The 20,402-nt window shown below is 38.9% G+C and overlaps 1 protein-coding gene across 21 annotated transcripts in view; it reads right to left on the bottom strand.

Moving 5' to 3' along the window:
* Positions 1 to 20,402, bottom strand: part of LRRFIP2 (LRR binding FLII interacting protein 2) — a 58,691-nt gene that overhangs the window by 37,659 nt on the left and 630 nt on the right. For 17 of the 21 annotated variants that reach the window (XM_075745441.1, XM_075745438.1, XM_075745439.1 and 14 more), the window contains exons 1-2: positions 19,786 to 20,343; positions 9,158 to 9,262 (exon numbers count right to left, since the gene is read on the bottom strand). In XM_075745441.1, the coding sequence (XP_075601556.1) occupies positions 9,158 to 9,247 (90 nt within the window). In that variant the 5' untranslated portion in view covers positions 9,248 to 9,262; positions 19,786 to 20,343. Of the gene's footprint in view, positions 1 to 9,157; positions 9,263 to 19,614; positions 19,686 to 19,785; positions 20,344 to 20,402 lie in introns of those variants that run through there. The other 4 variants (XM_075745436.1, XM_075745420.1, XM_075745422.1 and 1 more) reach the window with 3 other exon arrangements.

A 20,402-nucleotide genomic window follows, 5' to 3' on the forward strand; every position in this document is an offset into this window, starting at 1 on the left:
TCAGCTAAGATGGAGTTAATTTTTCTTTCTAGTAGCCAGTATAGTGCTGTGTTTTGGATTTAGAATGAGAATAATATTGGTAACACACTGATGTTTTTAGTTGTTGCTTGGTACTTGTAGCATCTACACTAAGTCCAGGACTTTTCAGCTTCCCAGGCCCTGCCATATGCACAAGCAGCTGGGAGAGCACAGCCAGGACAGCTGACCCAGGCTGGCCAAAGGGATATTGCCTACCATATAGTGTCATGCTCCGTATATAACTGGGGAGGCTAGCCAGGAGGTGGGATTGCTGCTTGGAAAGAAACAGGGCATCAGGTTGGGTTTTTTCCTTCTGCACATGGTAAGCAATTGCACTTGTGCATCACTTGGTTTTTAATATATATTATTATTCTCTTCCCTTGCTATCCTATTAAACTGTCTTTATCTTAACCTCTCAAGTTTTGGTTTTGTTTGGTGTTTTTTTTTTTTCCATTCTCCTCCCCATCCCACTGCAGGGAGAGGAGAGTGAGTGGCTGCGTGGTATCTAACTACCGGCTGGGGTTAAACCACGACAGCATAGTATTTAACAGGCATGTATGCAGCTGCAGAATCTTTGGCCACAGAAAGACACTAAAACAAAAAAGAAAGAATCAAAACAGAGATATTAAACCACTACTGTTCATGTCATATTTAAAGGCTCTGCTATCATTTGAAATTATTTCAAAAAGTAAACATAACTTAGAAGTCAAATTACTTCCAACAGCAATCATAAAATCAAATCTATTATTGGACAAAATGTAAGAAAGAAATTTAAGGTTACAGTTCCACAAGACCTAACTTAAACATTCACCATCATCAAAAAGGGACTTCCCTACCTCTCTATTCAAGCCCTTATACTCCCATCACCTTCCTTGGACACAGCTCCAGTGTTCAGAATCTGCTGTAAGCCAATTTAAATAACTACCATAGCCAAAAGTCAGCAACAATAACAAAAAGTAGTTTTCTGCTGTGTTAGTGAAATGAATTGTCTTGTACTGGGATCCTACGAACACCAGCCCCAGCAAAAGGGATGGGCAGGACAAACAGTAGTGAGATCTCCCCCCTTGTGAGATTTTTTTTGCCAGTGACATCTCCTGCACTGCTTGTGAAACCTGGTTATTGGCAGATACAGCTATGTATTTTCTTCACTTTCTATCCAGCCTCAACCAAAAAAGAAACACACTTTCAGACCCTAAATGCTACCTCAAATTTAATCAAGTTAATTAAGTACATAAGGCAATGATTTTTGACATAAAGCTAATAGTTGAGAAAACACAAGCTCGATTTTTTCATGTGTGAATAATGAGTTGATGAAAATTTTCTCTTAAATTCTTGAAATATTAAACCATTGAAGACAAGTTTTCCACTGCAAATTCCAGTTGTCTATCTAATGCTAATTAAAAACTTATGAGAAACACCAGCAGCCAAAAAATCAGAACTCTTAACATCCAAAACATTTGATTTTATAGAACTTTTTAAAAATGTAAAATTCAATGGAATTTTGCCTTTGGTTAAGGATAGTTTTTTCCTGCTTTTGCCACTATCACAGCATAGGTTTATGTAAAACATTAGAAACCTGCAAAATTCATGACAATTGCAAATAACTATCTTTTACTGTGCTTCATGAAAAAGAAAGAAGTATTTAACTCAGTTTAAGATTAAACTACAGGTACAAAGATATTTATCAAATAACGACAACAAAGAAAGCAAACACATTATAGCTTTATTACTTAAAACAGTTTGGTTTAACTTCAAATGACTCATTAAGACTGTTTTTCTATATTTTGCATACTCAGATGAAATGATTCCAAGTCTGTGTCAGCACTTTTGACTGCCACGATGTAATCCTTTTTTAGAGCAGCATAAAGCTACTCTTATTCCTACCTGATGACAGCACACAAGAAAAGCAAGGGAATTCCCATGCAACAGGAAACCTTTTATTGCTTGCAGCCCTACTCTGTAATTGTCCGCAATCACAGCTCTATCCCACAAACTATCTGTTCACACAGATATGTGTGCAGCACAAGAAGAGAAAGGACTCAAACAGCTGATATGCCTGGGTTTAGTTCTGTCTATAGATCAGTAAATAGACACGTGTAGCCTTTAGACTCTGGCAAGGCTTTATTATTAAAGACAAAAAGTTCATTTGTTTACTGATTCACACACGCATACACACACACAAAAAAAATCAATTCACATTTCACCACTCTCTCCTAGTCCTACAGCCAAAGACCTAACTTTCACATTCCTACAGTAAAGAGGGGAGACTCCATTTCTTCCAATTTACTAAACCCTTGACAAAATACAGGAAAATTCTACAAACATTTGTCATAAAATAGGTGCCTGACATGAAGGAAGAAAAAAATATTATCTTTTTAGAGAAAATTTTTAGAAAAAAAATGTTTTGGTATTACATTAATCTGAGCAACTAGATTCCTCTAAAAAAGTACAAAATTTCAAAAATACAAAGAAGTTGGCAAGTTAACTGAAAGAGCAGTTCTTGGGCTTCTTTCACCAAAACTTAAAGCAAGAGACAAATTGCATTATTGTTTGAAAGGTCATACCAAATAATTCTTTAGTCTCAGCAGAATTGTTGGAGAGCAGACTTCAGGTTATTAATAGAGCACTCATACAAATCTTCATAACTATGTAATTGAAATTCAAAATTAACATTAATAAAGAAGTAACCATAATTCAACAGTACATAGTTTTCTTCCTGGGTGCTACTGTTCACTGTTGTATTACTGAAGAAAGCCCATAAAAATTGTGAAACAAATTTCTACCAACAAACTCTTCACAAATTAAATTCCTCAGCTACATTGAAATAAAGTGTTTAAATATCTACTAAGGGAAATACAGTGCCACAACAGCTTTGGCGAGTGAACTGAGTTGAAAATATGAAGCTGTTTGAACTATAGAAGCAGCACAGAAAGGAGATCTAGACTATTTTTTATTTTTTTGGAGAAGGGAGAGGAAAAACCAGCAAAAGGACAGGCAGTCAAGTTATAATTTGATTGAAATACTAATTTAATTAGAAAAAAAGAGTATTCTAAAGACATCACTAATCCTTGCTCAGAAGAGCTTGGGAGTCAGAACAGGTTGCTTTCTACAGCTAGCATTAAACAAATTATAGCCTTAGAAAACTACAGACTAGCCACTACAGTCTTGATTTAAGTTTCGGTCATTATTCTCTACACAGTCTTTAGACCAGACACACTTAAATAAAATATATTATTTATGATAAAGATATATTACAATATCATCTAATTGAAGTACAGCTTGTTAAAATGATATAACAAATCAAATTCCTATTTTCCTGAAGTAAAGTTAATCTGTGGACTGTCCAAGATGTAGCAAATCTGACACTTTAAAAGCTTCTTCCAGCTGCTAAAAAGGAATATGATAGCTGAATTTACTTAAAAACTTCAACTGCAAATAAGAGATGAGGTTTCCAAACCTGTTAGAGCCATACCAGTACACTTACACTGGTGGCTAAAATGGAAAGAAATTGCTTGGTTATATATTCTGCAGGGCAAGTAGGAGCCATTAGGTATAGTTACAACAATTTTGCATCGAATTTTTTAAAAGAAGTGATCGAGAAAGGAAATAGAGGACTACAAAGATCTTTGTAACAAAAGAATAGGAAAAAAAAACCACAAGGAAGAAGCCCTCAAGACTTTGTTTGGAGAGGAAAAAAAGGATTAATAACTCAATCTGTAATTTTTAAATTTTTTTTTGTGTATGAACACACTCATACTACTCCTTTTCTTTTACCTTCTACTCTAAGGACAAATATGTGAATTTAAACCAAGTGCCATATCTGTATTTCTTCGGGTATTAGCTCTGAGTGACAAAACAAAGCCATCTGCTCACCGCTGAGTTCTAGAATTCTTCTTTTCCAAATAGGTATCAAAAAGCATTACATGCAAAAAAAAAAAAGGTAATGTTTCCTTGCACCTGCGTAAGCAGCATTTCATTCTAGAAGAATATGATGATTCTGGCTGTTTTCAAGCAGTTAAGCTACCACCTTGAAGCAGTACTCACTTTGATTAGGTTATTTTATTGCATATGTTTAGTAAACATATGGGTAGCAGGAGAATGTTCTCCTGCCATTACAGGTGACATGGTCAGTTTCCTTATTTTCACTGAAAACCCAATTACTAACAACTACTTACAGTCATTTAGAAAACCATCTCTGCTTATTCCATTTTCTCTCTTTTTTTTGTTAATACATAGTCTGCCACAATCTTTTGTAAACCTTTCAAACCATGTTATCTCAACTTCCAAGGATAATATTTAGTTCTTCAGTTAAATCCAAGGTATTTTGGCAAGAAAGAAAAGAGAACAGGAAAAAGACCAGATTTTAATTTGAATGCCTTTGCGAGGCTGAGTCTGGAATCACTCCTTTCTGGTGTGTTTTTCCTTAGTCTCTTCACAGCAACAATCTAGTTTTTCACCAAGATAAGCGTAATAGTACCCAGAATTGATATGGTAGAAGCTTCCCCCCATGTTGAACAAGGAGGAGCATAACATCTGTCTCCATACCATAGACAGGCATCTTTCTCCTTTCCCTTGCTTGCAAGAAGGAATTCACTAGAAAGAAATAGTATTTCGGTTTTAATTTTTATACTGTAGAGAAGGCGATTCATTGATTAGCTCAGATTCAGGATAAAAGCTTTGTAAGGACAAAATGTAGGCCATACTAAAATATGTTATTCACCTCTGAAAATAAATGAATGCTCTTCATTGAAAAATTACAATTATTTTGTCATCACGGGCTACAATACGTATAACTTCTCTCTCTCTCTCTGTCAGGGATACGCCGTTTCCAAGGCGGGAGGCCCAGGCAAGTTAAGTTTTTCTTGTGCCAGGAGATGGCAGCAGCGACAGCACCGCCCCCGCCCCAGAGTTGAGGTACCTGGCTCCGTTCTACCGCGGGGAATCTGACCCAACACCAGCACGTTCTGCCAGCTCCAGCAAAGTATCCGGATGGGCATTTTCTATTTCTTAAATACACTAGTACATACTGCAATATAAAGTTTATTTCATAATTTTCTACTTATTCTTATTTCTCTCTTCTGTTGCTCATTTCTTCTGTAGTCTCATTTCCACACTTTCTACCCTCATCTCCTCATGGAGCCAAGGCAACACCATCACTCATGTGCCAAATGTGTTTCTTATATCTCCTCGGAAGTATCTTCCTTCCACTTATTTCTGATGTGCCTACTCTTTCTCCAGTCGCCTACAAAGCAGGACTAAAAACAACAAAATCTTAAGGTTCACACGATTTAAAGGTTTAGGATTCTTTGTTTCTGATGCTTCTTATTCTTTTTCGTTATTATACAGATCCACATATAGATCAGAAAATCTCTAGAATACCTTATCTCTTATAAAACATTCTTAACCACTATTAAAAACAACAAAGTTTTGAATTAATACTAAAGTAGAAATAGCTTAAAAAATTAAGTCATCTCTTATTAAAAAATACATTGAAAAATCATCCAGCATCTACAAAGACAAGATGTCAAGAGATGACAAGAGTCAGATTCTTCTCACTTTCTGGCATGATGTTCATTGTATCTGAGCTTGAAACGAAGTCAATGTAAGAACACAGAAGTGACCGAAACCTCTGTTCTTGCATGTAAGGCTGGTCTTGGAGAAAGAGGTCTCAAGTAATCATAAGAGGTACCTGGTGACAACAGGTTACTGACGACTGTTTTACAGACAAATTGTGATCATTTTAATTACAAAGGCAAGTGAAGCAATGATGCAATGTCAGCTGAAGATACTCTGTCCACAAGACAGCTTTATAGGCAGAGAATCTCCACAACAAAACTGCAGAGAAAACAGATCTTGAGATCATGTCAGCTGTATCCAGCATAGACCGTGAATATAACCTTAAGAATACAAACCTCAGTTTTTATTTATTTAGTTATGTGTTAAACAAAAAGGATTCCCGCATAAGAACCTAATCTGGACAGGAGCCTGAAGTCACACTAGACAAACCCTACCTGTTATTTGGAAAGGCAGAACTTTCTATGAGACAGAAGAAACTGTCTTCTGTACCAGCTAGTTTATATTCTTTGTCAATCTGAGAAAGCCAACAGATTCGGAATCCATTATAACAGCTAGAGAAGGAATTCTTCATATTTTCAGGAGATAGGCATTTTAATTTATTTTTTAAATAAGAGATGAGCCTACTTCAAATTAACCTTGCTATAATCCGAAGACACTTGCCAATACTCCACTTTAAAGTACTTGGGTGCATTGACATTCAGAGTTCCTTTTTTCCTTGCAGTGAACACCTGGACAATATAACCTACCACCTGTTTCTACAGCTTTTGAAACAAACATGATAAACTGGTAATCCTCCCTGTTGTACCAAGGTAAGACTTCCAAATTGATCAACTGCAATCAGTCTCACAAGACACTGAATAATATAAAAAGTGCATTGTTTCCAGAAAAGGATGCATAGATCCCTGTCCCTGGATATGTACATCACCTTTACTCTTCCTCAGTTTCAGTGAACACAGGGAATTCAATGCCAGGAAGGATAACACACAACAGAATACAGAGTAGGTCCTGAAGAAAGAGGTCTAGTAACTCAGAATTCTTGAAATAAGGCAGTAATTCACTCCAGTGTTGATGTTTTAGCATACTTGTGCGTTGTTTTAGTGCAGAGGCATTGCAGAGCTTGTCTCAATGCAAACTCCTACAGCAAGCAAAAGCTATGAAAGAGCTCTCAAAGTAAAGGGGTGGAGACACAACCAACAGGAAGAGTTTTCTGATGTGGAGGAAAGATGGAGAAAATGAAAGAAATCTCACAAGGAGGAAGTAGTTTGACCAAGCCCCTCAGATCCTTTGATAGTGCCCTTGTCTTCTATAAAATATTTTTATATAAGATGACACATCAGATTCAATCAGTGCAGAAAAATGAATACATAGAAATTAATTTATTGATCAGTACCAAAGAATTCTTTACACAAAATTTCCTAGAAAGCAGATGTTTGTTGGTACCAAAACAAGAATATCACATTTTTGACATGTCCCATAGTACAAGGAAATCTCCATTTTGTCAAATTAGAGTGGAGAGAAAGAATTAGATTAGTGCTTTCTGAAATCTGAACTTTTGGGGGAAAACCCCTGAAATTTCATACACTACACTAAAATTTTTGCTAGTATCACAAACTCTGGTAATTCCTACTGCCATTTTGTGACTGCTCTGAATCCCAGAGCACTTTCACGCAGTTTTTCCATGCAGATCACCCTAAGTGCCGGACTTTTGTTTCAGCATATTCTGTTCATCATCTCTTGATACCTAGAACACCTTTTATGACTGTTTTCCTCACAAGGCATCTGACTTCTGGATTACAGGACTCAATTCAACTGTTGTAAGTAACATCTGCTAAAAAGGTAATTTCAGAAGAGGAAGTTGAAGAACAGAACACTCTTTGACAACAAAAAGATAAGCAAGCCATGTTGCTGAGATAATGGCCTCAGAATGATAAAGTACATCTACTCTATATATTCATGTACTGAGAACTGGCATGCCCTATGTCAGCATGGTAACTGAAAACTTTTCCCCAGCCTCAAATGATAAGGCATATGTATGGCACAGTAAAATCAGATGTTACGTGAAGACAGAACTTAATTTGGTTCACTGGCCTCTGCTGTTGTATCCTAAGAAAGGTATTCCGTTCCTTTAAAGTAAGAGTTTTCTCCAGAGTAAGTTGGTTAATACTATGAAATTACAGCTACCAATTCAATGACAACAGTTGCTGTCTGACACGGGATCTAAGGACCAGCTTATCCTACACAGACCTCTGGCTGTGAGACCTAGTATTAGTTTAATTCATCATTAAGGGGGGAAAAAAAAAAACCCAAACCTTCACTTTTGTTTAATTTACCCTCATGCTCAAATTTTCATTGTGGGGCTTAGCAATGTAAGAGAACAAAGCCCCACAGTAATTTTAAGTAAGATAATACTTATTTCACCTTACTATTCAGACCTTTTTTCCCAGGCTAAGTTGCAAGCTGATGTTACTGTACTGGAACCATGTAGAGAATACTCAAAAGAAATTTAAAGCCAGATTCCTTTTCCTTCATTAACCAAGTGAGACTGTACATGACCCCAAGCCCCACACAGAACATATCTGGTAGGGCAAGAACTTCCATTAGATTTGGTGTGAACATAGCTTTCTGAAAAGTTACCAACTAAATGAAAACTATCTTTCTTGTGACAGAGCATTCCCTTTGCCTTCAGTCACATATATATCTACATATACTATACACACACACATATAGACAACAATTTATATTACAAGGTCAATTAGAATTTGCATTTTGCATTCATTTATGTCAACTAAGGTGAACAGCTTTGTAGATAGTGTAGCTCAAAGCTTCTGTATCCGTTTGTATACAAACAGTACTAAGGCTTTTGTTTCCAAGTCACAGCATTTCCTCCCAGAAGAGCTCAAGTCCAAATAGACATCTGTAAGACTCTAAATTCCAGCTGCCTCCCTCCTATATCCGGTGGGATAAAATTCCCCTTTGTATACAAAATTCCCCTTTATATCAACTTCTTGTTAATTGCATTTTGGCCAGTTACCTCCAGCTCTCTTTTTCAGGTGGTGACTCTGATAACAAAGTCTGGTAGAGTGTATGTATTAGGTTTATTTTGACAGAAATGTGACTTTTCACATTTAAACACAGTATATGACAAATATCTTTTAATAATGACTATTACTCATTCAATGCTAATACACTATACTTACCATCTCAAGAATACTACACACTGCAATAGGATAAATGTGATTTTTTTTTTTAGTTTTAGATCTGAGACAGCAACTAGATTTCTCATTTATCTTTAGCTAACAATTATTTAAAGTATGTAACTATCTGTAGAAATATCTGCTAAGCTTAAGTGTGATCCTGTGAAGTTACATTAATCATACAACTAATGTATCATTGTAACTACATTTCAGTAAATGATTTTTTGATCAAAAATACTCTTTGTATTAATTCTCACATTTTTGGCTAATTACACTTTATAATGCACAGCTTAAAAAAACTTTTTTCTAGATAATGAGATTGCTTTCATCCCTATTTCTGAATTTAAAACAATTTGAAATTCACAAACCTCTCTGGCAATGTTACTCAGAGCTTCATCTTCTGCAGAAAACCTGTCTTTCACTGGAGTTCTCTTCCGTCCTGATCCAGGAGTTCCCATGTTTATTCTCTGGTTCTGTATTTGCAAAAACAGACAGGAAAAAGCTCAGTTTTCAGATCTGGAATTGAAAACAAACAAACAATCTACACCCCAAAATGTAATAAATTTTCCAGTTCTTTAGCTAAATAGTACTCAAGAAACCTACATGCCACTGGCACAAGTTTCTCCAACAGTTGTATTTCTGGGAAAACTATCACAGAATCTTGTGGCAACTTTATAGAACACCACTGCACCCTACAAGGTGCACACACAGTGAAAATTTCTACTGAACAGGACCCATCAGTTTACCTACAGCTTCAAGATTATGCACAACTGTGAACTGCTTCTAGCTCAATGATACTTACGTATCCTGTCACTTTTCACAGCTCCTGAAAATAAGTATCCATTTAATTGTATGGACTTGGAAGAAAACCCACATGCAACAATGAGCTCAGAAATTAAACTTACAAGATCATTAGATCTCTCCCTTAAAAATTTAAGATATATTCAACAGACAAACTTTTCAAAGCAACCAAGCAGGTAGATGGGGCTTATCTACATTTTAATGCAGCTGTTCTCATTCAGCTGCAACAGAATGAGAACTGCAGTCTTCTACTACAGTAGAAATAACAACATTTCTCAACAAACATACTTTTGCCTAACAAGACTCCTAATTTGGTAAATGAAGAAACATGCTAGCGTCATACATCCAGAATAATACTTAAGATACCCTCTTAGTTTTCTTCCAGACACCTTTGTTATCAATTGCAAAAATACAAAAATCACCAAAGCGTAGCACATACAGCCACAGACAGCAAAACTTTACTCAAAAAATCTAAAATTCTTTTTTTCAAATATCCTAAAGAAACCCTACTTCCAAACATCCAGGTGCTTCCAAATGTCAGATCAGAATTTGGTGGTAGTCTGGCTATTTGATGTAAATGAGGAGAGTGCCCCACAGCAGGTTGGGAAAACACCTTATTTAGAATGAAACTTTCTTCATGCAAGTAGGGAAGGTCTAGTAGGGAACTACTATTTGCTATCCTTTTGAAACTGAGCTGGTGCAAGAACTATCTTTCACACTGGGTCTAATCACACTGGGTGAGGAATGGATTGAAAGCAGCCCTGAGGAGAAGGACTTGGGGGTACTGATTGATGAGAAGCTCAACATGAGCCGGCAGTGTGCGCTTGCAGCCCAGAAAGCCAACTGTGTCCTGGGCTGCATCAAAAGAGGCGTGACCAGCAGGTCGAGGGAGGTGATCCTGCCCCTCTATTCTGCTCTTGTGAGACCCCACCTGGAGTACTGCGTCCAGCTCTGGGGGCCCCAGTACAGGAGAGACATGGAGCTGTTGGAGCGAGTCCAGAGGAGGGCCACGAAGCTGATCAGAGGGCTGGAGCACCTCTCCTAAGAGGACAGGCTGAGAGAGGTGGGATTGTTCAGCCTGGAGAAGAGAAGGCTCCAGGGAGATCTAACTGCAGCTTACCAGTACCAGAAGGGGCCTACAGGAAAGATGGTGAGGGACTGTTTATCAGGGAGTGTAGTGACAGGACAAGGGGTCATGGGTTTATTAAGCTGAAGAAGGGTCAATTTAAATTAGATGTTAGAAAGAAATTCTTTACTGTGAGAGTGGTGAGGCACTGGAAGAGGTTGCCCAGAGAGGTTGTGGATGCCCCCTCCCTGGAAGTGTTTAAGATCAGGTTGGATGAGGCTTTGGGCAACATGGTTTAGTGGAAGGTGTCCCTGCCCGCAGCAAGGGGGTTGGAACTAGATGATCTTTGAGGTCCCTTCCAACCCAAATCATTCTATGATAATCAGCAAACGTTCAAGAATTCCTTGCAATTTAATCAAACTGGAAAAAAGAACATGAGAACAGGGGTGGGGGGTTTGTGCAAGTACCTTTTTTTTGTTTGTTTGTTTTTTTTACTTTGTTATTTTTATACAGCAGCCACAAAGCCAAAACATCCTGGGGTACTCTCTGGCACTCAAAGACATCAAGTAGCATCACAGCTATCTTTATTTGTGTTTTAGCTTCTACACTTTTTCTCCCCCACCTCCCTGCAACTTTATGCCACTAGTCCTCTCTTTTCCATGCAGGCAGGCAGTCTTTTATTGTTTCAAATTCTGCAGGTATTTTACTATTCATTATGTGCTTAGCAAATAGAATATTTCCCTCCTCTAATGAGAGAAAAGACATCAAAGACTTGAAACTAGATTTCATTTCCAGTTGCCATTCTAAGACCAGAACTAAACATACTCAGTACTGCAGGTGCACAAGTCCATTGTGTAAAATCCACAAAGGAGAGTTTGCAGATAAGTAGTAGAGAAATAAACTCACAGTATTTGAAGGGGTCAGAGAAGATGCAGTTCTATCATCCAGTAATGAACACACTCCTGATGTAGAAGGGTGGACATAAGTACCCCCCTGGATTCCATCCATTCTTCTACAGGCTGCTCATTCATTTTGCAGTGCAGAGTGTTTGGATAAAATATAGGCATTTGGACCAACAGACAGGACTCACCTGCCAAGAAGTGTTTTTACCATCTGCCTGTGGCTCATGGTTCAATTTATTTGTTACTGACCCACAAGATGAATTTTTTGTTTGTTTTTTTTGGCTTTAATTCTGCTGTTAGATAGCAGCCCACTTTCAGGAAGAAATACAAGATTCCAGCCTCATTCTTATCAGAGGTTGGGATGCGTCTTGGAGGTAGGACAGTAAAGCTGCCCACACTCGGAAGAAATGTCTCCAAAAATCTGCATCTCTCTTCATTAATTCTTATTGGCTGGCTTCATTTTTTTTTTCCTCCTTAAAACCAAGATAGGGCCCAAAGTAGAAGTTGCATCAACACGTAAAATAATACTCCCCTACTACAGAAGGTTTTCACAAGGTTATATATTAGGGGAAAAAAAATAAATCAAGAGATTATGTTATTACAATAAATCAGTTCATGTAAGCAACACAACTCAAACCTATCTACAAAAAAAAAGGTCACTAAGCATGAAATGAAATTGTTTTCATGTGTATGTTTAGAGTTGTATTTCTTAACTAAATATTTACCACATAAGTAAAAACTGCAGAATAAGGGCACAGACTTGAACTGCATTTGTGGGCATCCTTTAAACAACATACCACTTCTTTCTAATAGGCAAACAACTTTGTTTTGTTAATTCAGTGAGACTCTCTTTGCTGGCAGACTGATTTGGGGAATGGAATGTAATAGGTTATATAGCTATTTTTAGTATAGTTATATTCAGACTAACAATAAGTATTAATGTATATACATAGAGTAACAAACTTAAAATTAGACACTGATGCTTTAAATGAGCAAAAAATACTTTATGTCAGTCTCACTGTAGCATAATTGTGCCAAAGCCACTGTGGAAAAAGGCGAGTGTCGCATCCCTGCCGGCCATCTGCCACGCTTCTCACCTAGGATGAGCACATAACTCCTGACTGAGCCCAAACCCAAAGCAGGAAGCAAGGACAGATTACCAAGAAGGTATACAGAGATGTTACCTTCGCATACGAGGATGACTTCGGAAAGCCAAAGCTCAGCTGAAATCAAAACTAGCAAAGGCTGATAAGGACAAAGAGAAAGGCTACTCTAAGAACACTGGGAACAAAATGAAGACTAAGAAAACTGTAGGGCCATTCCTTAGTGATGCAGGGGATGTAGTTGGGGGGTGCTTGCAAGGCCCACCCTTGGCAAAAGGATCTGGATAATAACAAATGTAAAGATAGGAATTTTTGTACATGTGAATCAAATATGCAAAATTGTCTGACAGGATAGTTACCCAAAACTGTTCATGTTGAAGAGGATCATCAGTTAGACTGAACAGTAACTGGGGATTTAGAAAGAAACATTAGAAATAAAGGAGCCCTCTTGCAAACAAGCATAAAAAAAAATATGAAAGTCTGTACCAGTAGGAGAGACCTTGGAGAAGAAACAGCATCAGTCAAAACCTGGTTTGACACTGCCAGAAGTCACCCTGACAACTGCATAACAATCTCTGTCCAGGTCAGACAGCACAGCATCCCTCCTGGAGGATGCAAGGTCCTGCTCTGCAGCTAGCAGGTGGTCAGTACACGGTGCAGTAAAGGAGGAGAACCCACACCTTAGGCACATGAATGTGAGCTTGTGAGTTGCGCTCTCACCAGTATGTGCATTAAGACATTGCAGAGAACAGCACAAGTACACACAGATCTAGAGCATCTACATCTCCAACAGGAATCATGTGCTAATTAGGGAACCCTGGAGTTGAAGAACAGAGGGTAGCTAAACATTGGCCTAGAGAGGTTGTAAAATCTCCAGCCCTGAAGATATTCAAAACTGGACTAGACAAGGCTCTGAAAAACCTGCTCTAATTGACCACACTTCAGGCAAAGGGTGACTTCCAGACATCCCTTCCAAAATAAAAGATTATATGATTCTGTTGCTGCCAGTTTTGAAACTAGACTTCAATATAAGCTTTCTTTCATAAGATGTTTTAATATTCCTTCAAGGGTCTTGTCACAATTTCTTCCATTCCATGTAACTTCTAATTGAGCTGATGCATGTCAGACTATTTCATGTCTTATCGTACAGTTCAATACTAAATAGATCTAGTCCTATTGCTAATAGGCTAAATATACTAAATGTATATTTTTCTGCAAAGTAATATCATAAGGTGCCAAATATTTCACATGCATGCAGAAATACTTCTTAGGTGGGAAAACTTATTTTGCTGCTTGTTGTAAAGAATTTAATATATGCCGTAATATTAGAATTTTCACAGAAAATAACTAAAGAGAACCCCAAACCAAAACACAACCACACAAAGAACAGTTTGTTACACTGGCCTGCCTAAACTATAAAAGATAATAAAAGTAAAGTACATTATAATCTGCTACATTGACAGTTCAGAATTCCTGAGTCACATCTATTATATGTTTATTTCTTAATAAAGTAGGCTGGGTTACATGTCCTATTACATGACTGATGAAGTGACATCCTGTTGTATTTCATTCAAAAAAAAAAAAAAATGAAGTGTCTGAAGTCCCCAAACAAACCAGAAGACCTGTGAGGAAATCCCTCAAGTTCCCTCTCATTTGTCTTCACTTCAGGCATATATAAATTCTATCTCTTCCAAGTCTTTGCTGTCTACTTTTCTTATTATTACTTCTGACTGAAGGTTCTCTTTGTTTCTTTTAACTTCCTAAAAAAAAAAAGTGTGACCTGTCTTACATAAAAGAGAAGCTACACTACAATTTAAGGCCCCATCACTCGTCACCTTCAATGGCACCACCTGTTCTGACGCCTGGGTCTATGCCAGTGTATTTGGCATCACATACATGCAAGGCATTCAGATACTACAGTGTGAACAGGCTATAAATAAACAGACTGAAACTCTCCTTTTCTCTTTCAAGTAAGGCCACAAGATAATTAAAATTTACCTTTGTAGAAACAAACTCTGTTTATTTGATCCAACAACAGAAAAGAGCAGCCCTGCTCTAGAACACTGGCTGTTAAAACCACCTTCAGTTTCCTAATTAATATCGGAACATAAGCCAGCAGCCCCTGCATTTCAAGCCCAAAGCAACAAACACAGCATTTTATATCTTTAAAGTAGTAAACAGTTTTAATCCTGAGAAGGATTCAGTTTCAGTTGGTTACTTGCAAAGTTAGTGTTTTTACCTGCTATAGAGCTTTAAACATCTGAATCAAGTGGACCATAAAGGAGGCTCTACGGGATACTGCAGTGGTGCGAACTGCCCCTGATGCTGGAAATTGATATCTTTGACATATGATAAGACAGATAAACACTACTGGGAAATTTTTCGTTATAAAATATCATCTGAATGTAATTTCACAATATTAGAGTACATCAATGCCTGGGTTTGTTACAGAATTTTAACTGCCTCTTAAAGAAGGCACAGTATGAAGCATTTTCTCAAAAAAAACACAAAGATCTTATAGAATATGTAGTAATAGTTTGTGTGATCAATTTCAGTTATAAGTTGATTCAATTTAAATTAGCGGCTAAATTCTTTGATAAGAACAAAAAGGCAATGAAGCCAGTGGGAGAGGGGAACATTAACAGAGTAAGGCTGGAATTTCTTGAAATCAAACAGTCTAAAAACCTAAAAGAATCTGAGTGAAGGTTTTTGAACAAATAATGTTAGAAACACGTTAATAAATGAAGAAGATGAATGTAAGAAGCAGGAGGAAAAAACCTATTCCTCACCAGAGAGCCAATCATAGGTTGCTGATAAAGCACAAATAGTAGTAACTCATTTTGATTTTTGACAGTTCCACAAATGTTAAATATAGTAAAAAAATATACTTGTGAAATAGACTAAAAAGAGCAAAAGCTTTTTCAAATACCTAACTAAAAAGAATGATCTAAGAAGCAGAAGTGCTATGCAATGATGATGGAGTTGAAATTAAAGAATCTAAATATACTTCATGAGTTAACTGAACACTTGCTCTTTACTTCAACCAACGAATACTGCTGAGCGAAGGTATGGAAGCTACCATACAAGCAATTAAAGCAAAAGTTCTAAAATTTAATGTGCTCAGCACACTGGAAAACCCAATCCAGCCATTTTAAATAACTGTCTCATGAAATTGCAGCCCCAGCAACACAAAGCTACGAACAAGCCAGAGGTATTACTACTGTAAAATAGTAGAAGTAGCATTCGTATTTGAGAAGGAGCAGAAAGAATCACACTGGAAATCAATCTTATTTGCTTAAGCTCCAGTACTTTGTCAAAGTAAACTCTAGAGACGACACAGAAATAAATGTACCTAGAATAAAAATACATGACTTTACTCAAGTTAAAATCATGCAAGACTAACGTAAGAGTCTTCCCCAGAAGAATGCCCCCATACAAGGGTACACTCTTTGGAATTAGCATGTCTGTCCATGGGCCAAAAAACACCTGAGAAAGAAGAGGCGCTGCATGACCACAAGGTGACCATGACGCAACAAAGTTTATGAGGAGTGAGACAGGGAAAGACAGGGTTTTAATGCAATAATTTTAAGGACTCATTAGAATTTTCATTCAGAATAACCTTGTTCAGAAAAAGATTAACTGAAACTAGAGCTATTGCAAAAAAGAGATGAGTAAAAGAGCCTAACATTAAAGGGAAAAAGAAAAGACTGAGAAAAGCATATAATTACTGTCTGCCAAAAGATTACAGTGCTTACCACTATGATGGAGGCAAAGTTATTCCAGTTCATGAATAGAGTTTCCATTTCAAAAAAAAGTTCAGCTCTAATCACGGCACACTTCGGAAACTGTTGGCACAAAGTTTCTGTTCTGAGCGGACAAACTCATGTAAGCTTCTTCAGGAAAAAGTTACGCTTTGGATAGTTGACAATTAATCCGGTACAAGCTCTCAACTGCACAATCTACCCCTTTAATGCAGCACATTTGCAGTTTATTTGACATTTTAAATTCTGAGAAACGCAACTTTTTATGGTTCATGGCATTTAGCAACTGAATGACAGTTCCTTAGAGGGGGCTGAAATCCCTCAGTTTGTTGGTGTTATGAAGCTATAGATGAACAGAAAGTCACCAGTTAAGACAATCAAAAAATATTATGCAGTCTGCAAAAGCGTTGTCTGATGGAGCCATAAAGTGTGCCTGGTTGATGCTGGTAAACTTACAGCAATGCAAGACAGTAACTGTACCAATGTATTCTACAGCCCTGTAGTCTTTGCAAATTACCAAAATTGCAAGACAACATCACACAGCGATGCAACTTCAAGCAGTAGCACTTATTTTATGAAATATGAGTTCTCTGCCAGTCAGTTGCTAACAGTTGCACTTGGACATGCCATTACTCCACAAACATTACATACAGGATATTATCAGCAATGACAAGAAGCATCTGCAAAGCTTTTATAATGGTCGCTCACCAGAGAATCTCTCAGGGCACAATGTAAAGCATACGCAGGTTTCAGAGAAGTGGTGTAATACACTTGGACTTTTCTAGAATCGGTGCTACCATAAATGCTGACAATCTAGGAACAAACTATGAAATCAACCATGATTTTAAAATATGAGGAAATGACAGTACTATAATGAGCACCATGAAAAGTGACAGGAATGCATAATAAAAAACAAAGTCACAAGAATCTTCCATAAGAGTTTATTCTAAAATGGATCAACCATCATTTTTACACTGTCAACTTTTTCAAAATGAGTGTCCTTTCTGTCATTTTGCAAAAGAGTGATTCATTACTCATTAAAAAAATCCCAACCAACCAAAACAAACCACAGCTACTATACTGAGGCTCCATTTTTTTTAATGAAACAAACAGAGCACCCCATGGCAACAGCCCACAATCAGTAACAAGCTGCAACTATTTAAGCTATTTTTCCATTACCAACTTAATACACTCCTACACTCTTTTCTACTAGTGCTACAGTTACAGTACAACACAGAAAAACTACTGAAGCAAGCAGGACAAATTCTCCCAGGTACCCCTTAGAGCTTTCTCCAACTGCTGTTTCCTCTATCAGCTGGCATCACTCCTGCTGATTAGCCCTCTGCTGTGGTAGCAGGCTGGTGGGATGAGAAACACTTGTTCCCACCTGGCCCTTTGGGAGGTGCCCCTCCACCTCTTCCCTTGGAGCAGCTCTAACTCTACATGCCTAATACAAAAAAAGCCAAAACCCACAAACTTTATCATCTTCACAAGCAGACAGCACTATTTACATAATTATTTTCAAGGATATGTAATGCATAAACACAAACTGTTCATTACATACACTTACATGTTACCTAGTTTCCAAATACTCAAGATAACAAATTTGGATTACTGTCTCAGAAAGCATGCCTAATCATTTTTATAACACTACTAGACTGTAATGACTCAACTCATAACTATCACCACACACCTTCACATCAGGATCTTACAAACACAAACAATATAGTATCAAATCTGTTACTGGTTTCTAATCCTTTGCTGGCATGATATATCAGAGGTATTCACTTATATGCGATACCTATATAGGTTTTTTGGGTATATGCACATGACATCTTGTGCGCTATATGAAAATCTAGACCTTAACATGTTCTACAGATCCTCCCTACTTGGAGTCCAATTTAAAGAGCACTTTCTAAAAGTTTCCATGTGTTAAAGTACTATGCCATTTTCTGAGACAATGAGCCATTAAAAAAAAGAAAAAATAAGCTCCTTTGGAGTCAGTTCACACAGAGTACTGATGTTTAGGGCAACAAGCTTACACCTGACACATTTCACACAAATCTCTCATATTCACAAGTTGTCAGCTACAGTCAGGAATTCAGGTAAGACTGACCTCACACTCCAAAGTAAACATCTCCAAACCCACACAACACAAAACAATGGAAAAAGCACGTCATTTACGTCAAACTATTTTGTACTGCTAGAGCACCTTTCATCTGTTCTTACATCATCACTAAGCAATTACATTAACCAAGGAAGCAGATGTATACTAAGAAGATAACTGTTTCTAGGCCCCAATGCATTTTATTACATCACTTTACAGTCAAGACACAATGAATGTTTAAAGGATTCACCAGACAAGCACTGATTTAATCCTACAGGAAATTTGTAACAAAAAAACTGCACACATCTCCAAAGATGTTTGGTGCTAACACTGTTACTTTAAAGGGGTAAAACTTATCCTAGACCTTCCTCATTTCAAGCCAAAAATGTCTGTAAGTCTCTCTGCAATGAGGGAGTCACTGAGTAGATCATACAAATTCAACGTAGCACCGCTTCATCTATAAAACATTTTTTATTATCAGTGAAATACATAATACTACCCTTCAAAGTATCATGCTAGGATTCAAACTGGAAATCACTTGGAACACACATTCCAGATCACAGCCCAGAGCCGTTTTCAGGCTCCTTCCAAACTCACAAATGTGCCCATCTCTCCTATCATCATCAACAGTCTCTTTGCAATTATAGCAGCAGGGCGTACTAAGAATAAATAAATAAACGTGCTCTGAAATAAGTAAAAGCCTGACTAAGCATCAGAAAGCCTTACTGAACCCTACCATAACTCTCTACCAAGGAGGCACGCCCTACTGCTCTGGGGAACACCGAAGCTGTGGAAACGTGCTTCGAAGAAGTGAGAGAGAGAAAGGCACCAAAATAGACACAGCTGTGATTTCAGGGCATCTTCCTCCCCCTCATCCCGCCGTTTCCAATCGGTATCGCGAAGTGAATGGCACCTTCCCGCCGGCCTGCCGACCGGGGCCGAGGGATCGAGCCCGCCGGAAAGGCTCGGCGGTCCCGGCTTCCCCTTGCCCGCCCGCATCAGGCCTGACAGCGGTCACAAAGACAGTGGCCGCACACCACCACCCCACGCTGCCGCCGTTATGGTTTCCCTTTCTGTTCACCTACCTGACAAGGGAGTCCCGGCTGAGCCGCCGTGCCCTCCCCGCTTCTCTAAACCCGAAGAACCGGGTTCCCACCCTGCTTCCCCGCCCCGTCCGGGTTTCTATGTATATGACACCCTTCCCCCCACCCCCCCGGCCCTCACTCTCTTCTTGCCCGGGCCCCAAGGAGCCTTACCTGCGGGCCAGCCTGCTGCAGCACCGGAACGCCTTAATAGGGACGGAGGGGGTTGTTTCACTTTCCCCTCCCCACCTTCCACGGGTCCGAGGGGCTCGTGGGTCCCGGAATCGCCTCAGGCTCCTTCCTTCCCTCACTCCCCACGCCCAGAGTCCAAGGAACAGAGGCAGAAGCAGCCCCAGGGCGAGCGAGGGTGCCCACCGGGCACGGTCCGCCCAGGGGCCGTGGCAAGGCAGCTGCTTACTCACTTCACCCTTCCCTAGCCCCCCTCTCGCCCCTTCCCCGTGAGGGGGCCGCAGGAACCGGAGCTTCAGGCAAAGACGAGCCGCACCGCTCCAGGCCGCCCTCCTCTTCCCCGCCCCGCACTATTGCCTCCTCCCCTTCAATGCCGGGCGGTTACAGCCACATCGGGAACCCGTGTAGCATACAGTAGTTAATTTCAAACCTCCCGCAGGATTCTGCGGGAAGAGGCCAGTGCTAAGGAGAGGGAGGGCGGCTGGCAGCCCTTACGGCAACAGCACACAAACCACGGTGCCTCCAACACCGGCCCGCAGCCCCTTCCGCAGGCCGGCGAGATGAGAGTGCGCAAGCGCCGGGTTCGCGGGGGGGGGGGGGGG

The sequence above is a fragment of the Balearica regulorum genome, chromosome 2 (assembly GCF_011004875.1).
Source record: "Balearica regulorum gibbericeps isolate bBalReg1 chromosome 2, bBalReg1.pri, whole genome shotgun sequence".
In the NCBI taxonomy this organism is placed as follows: domain Eukaryota; kingdom Metazoa; phylum Chordata; class Aves; order Gruiformes; family Gruidae; genus Balearica; species Balearica regulorum.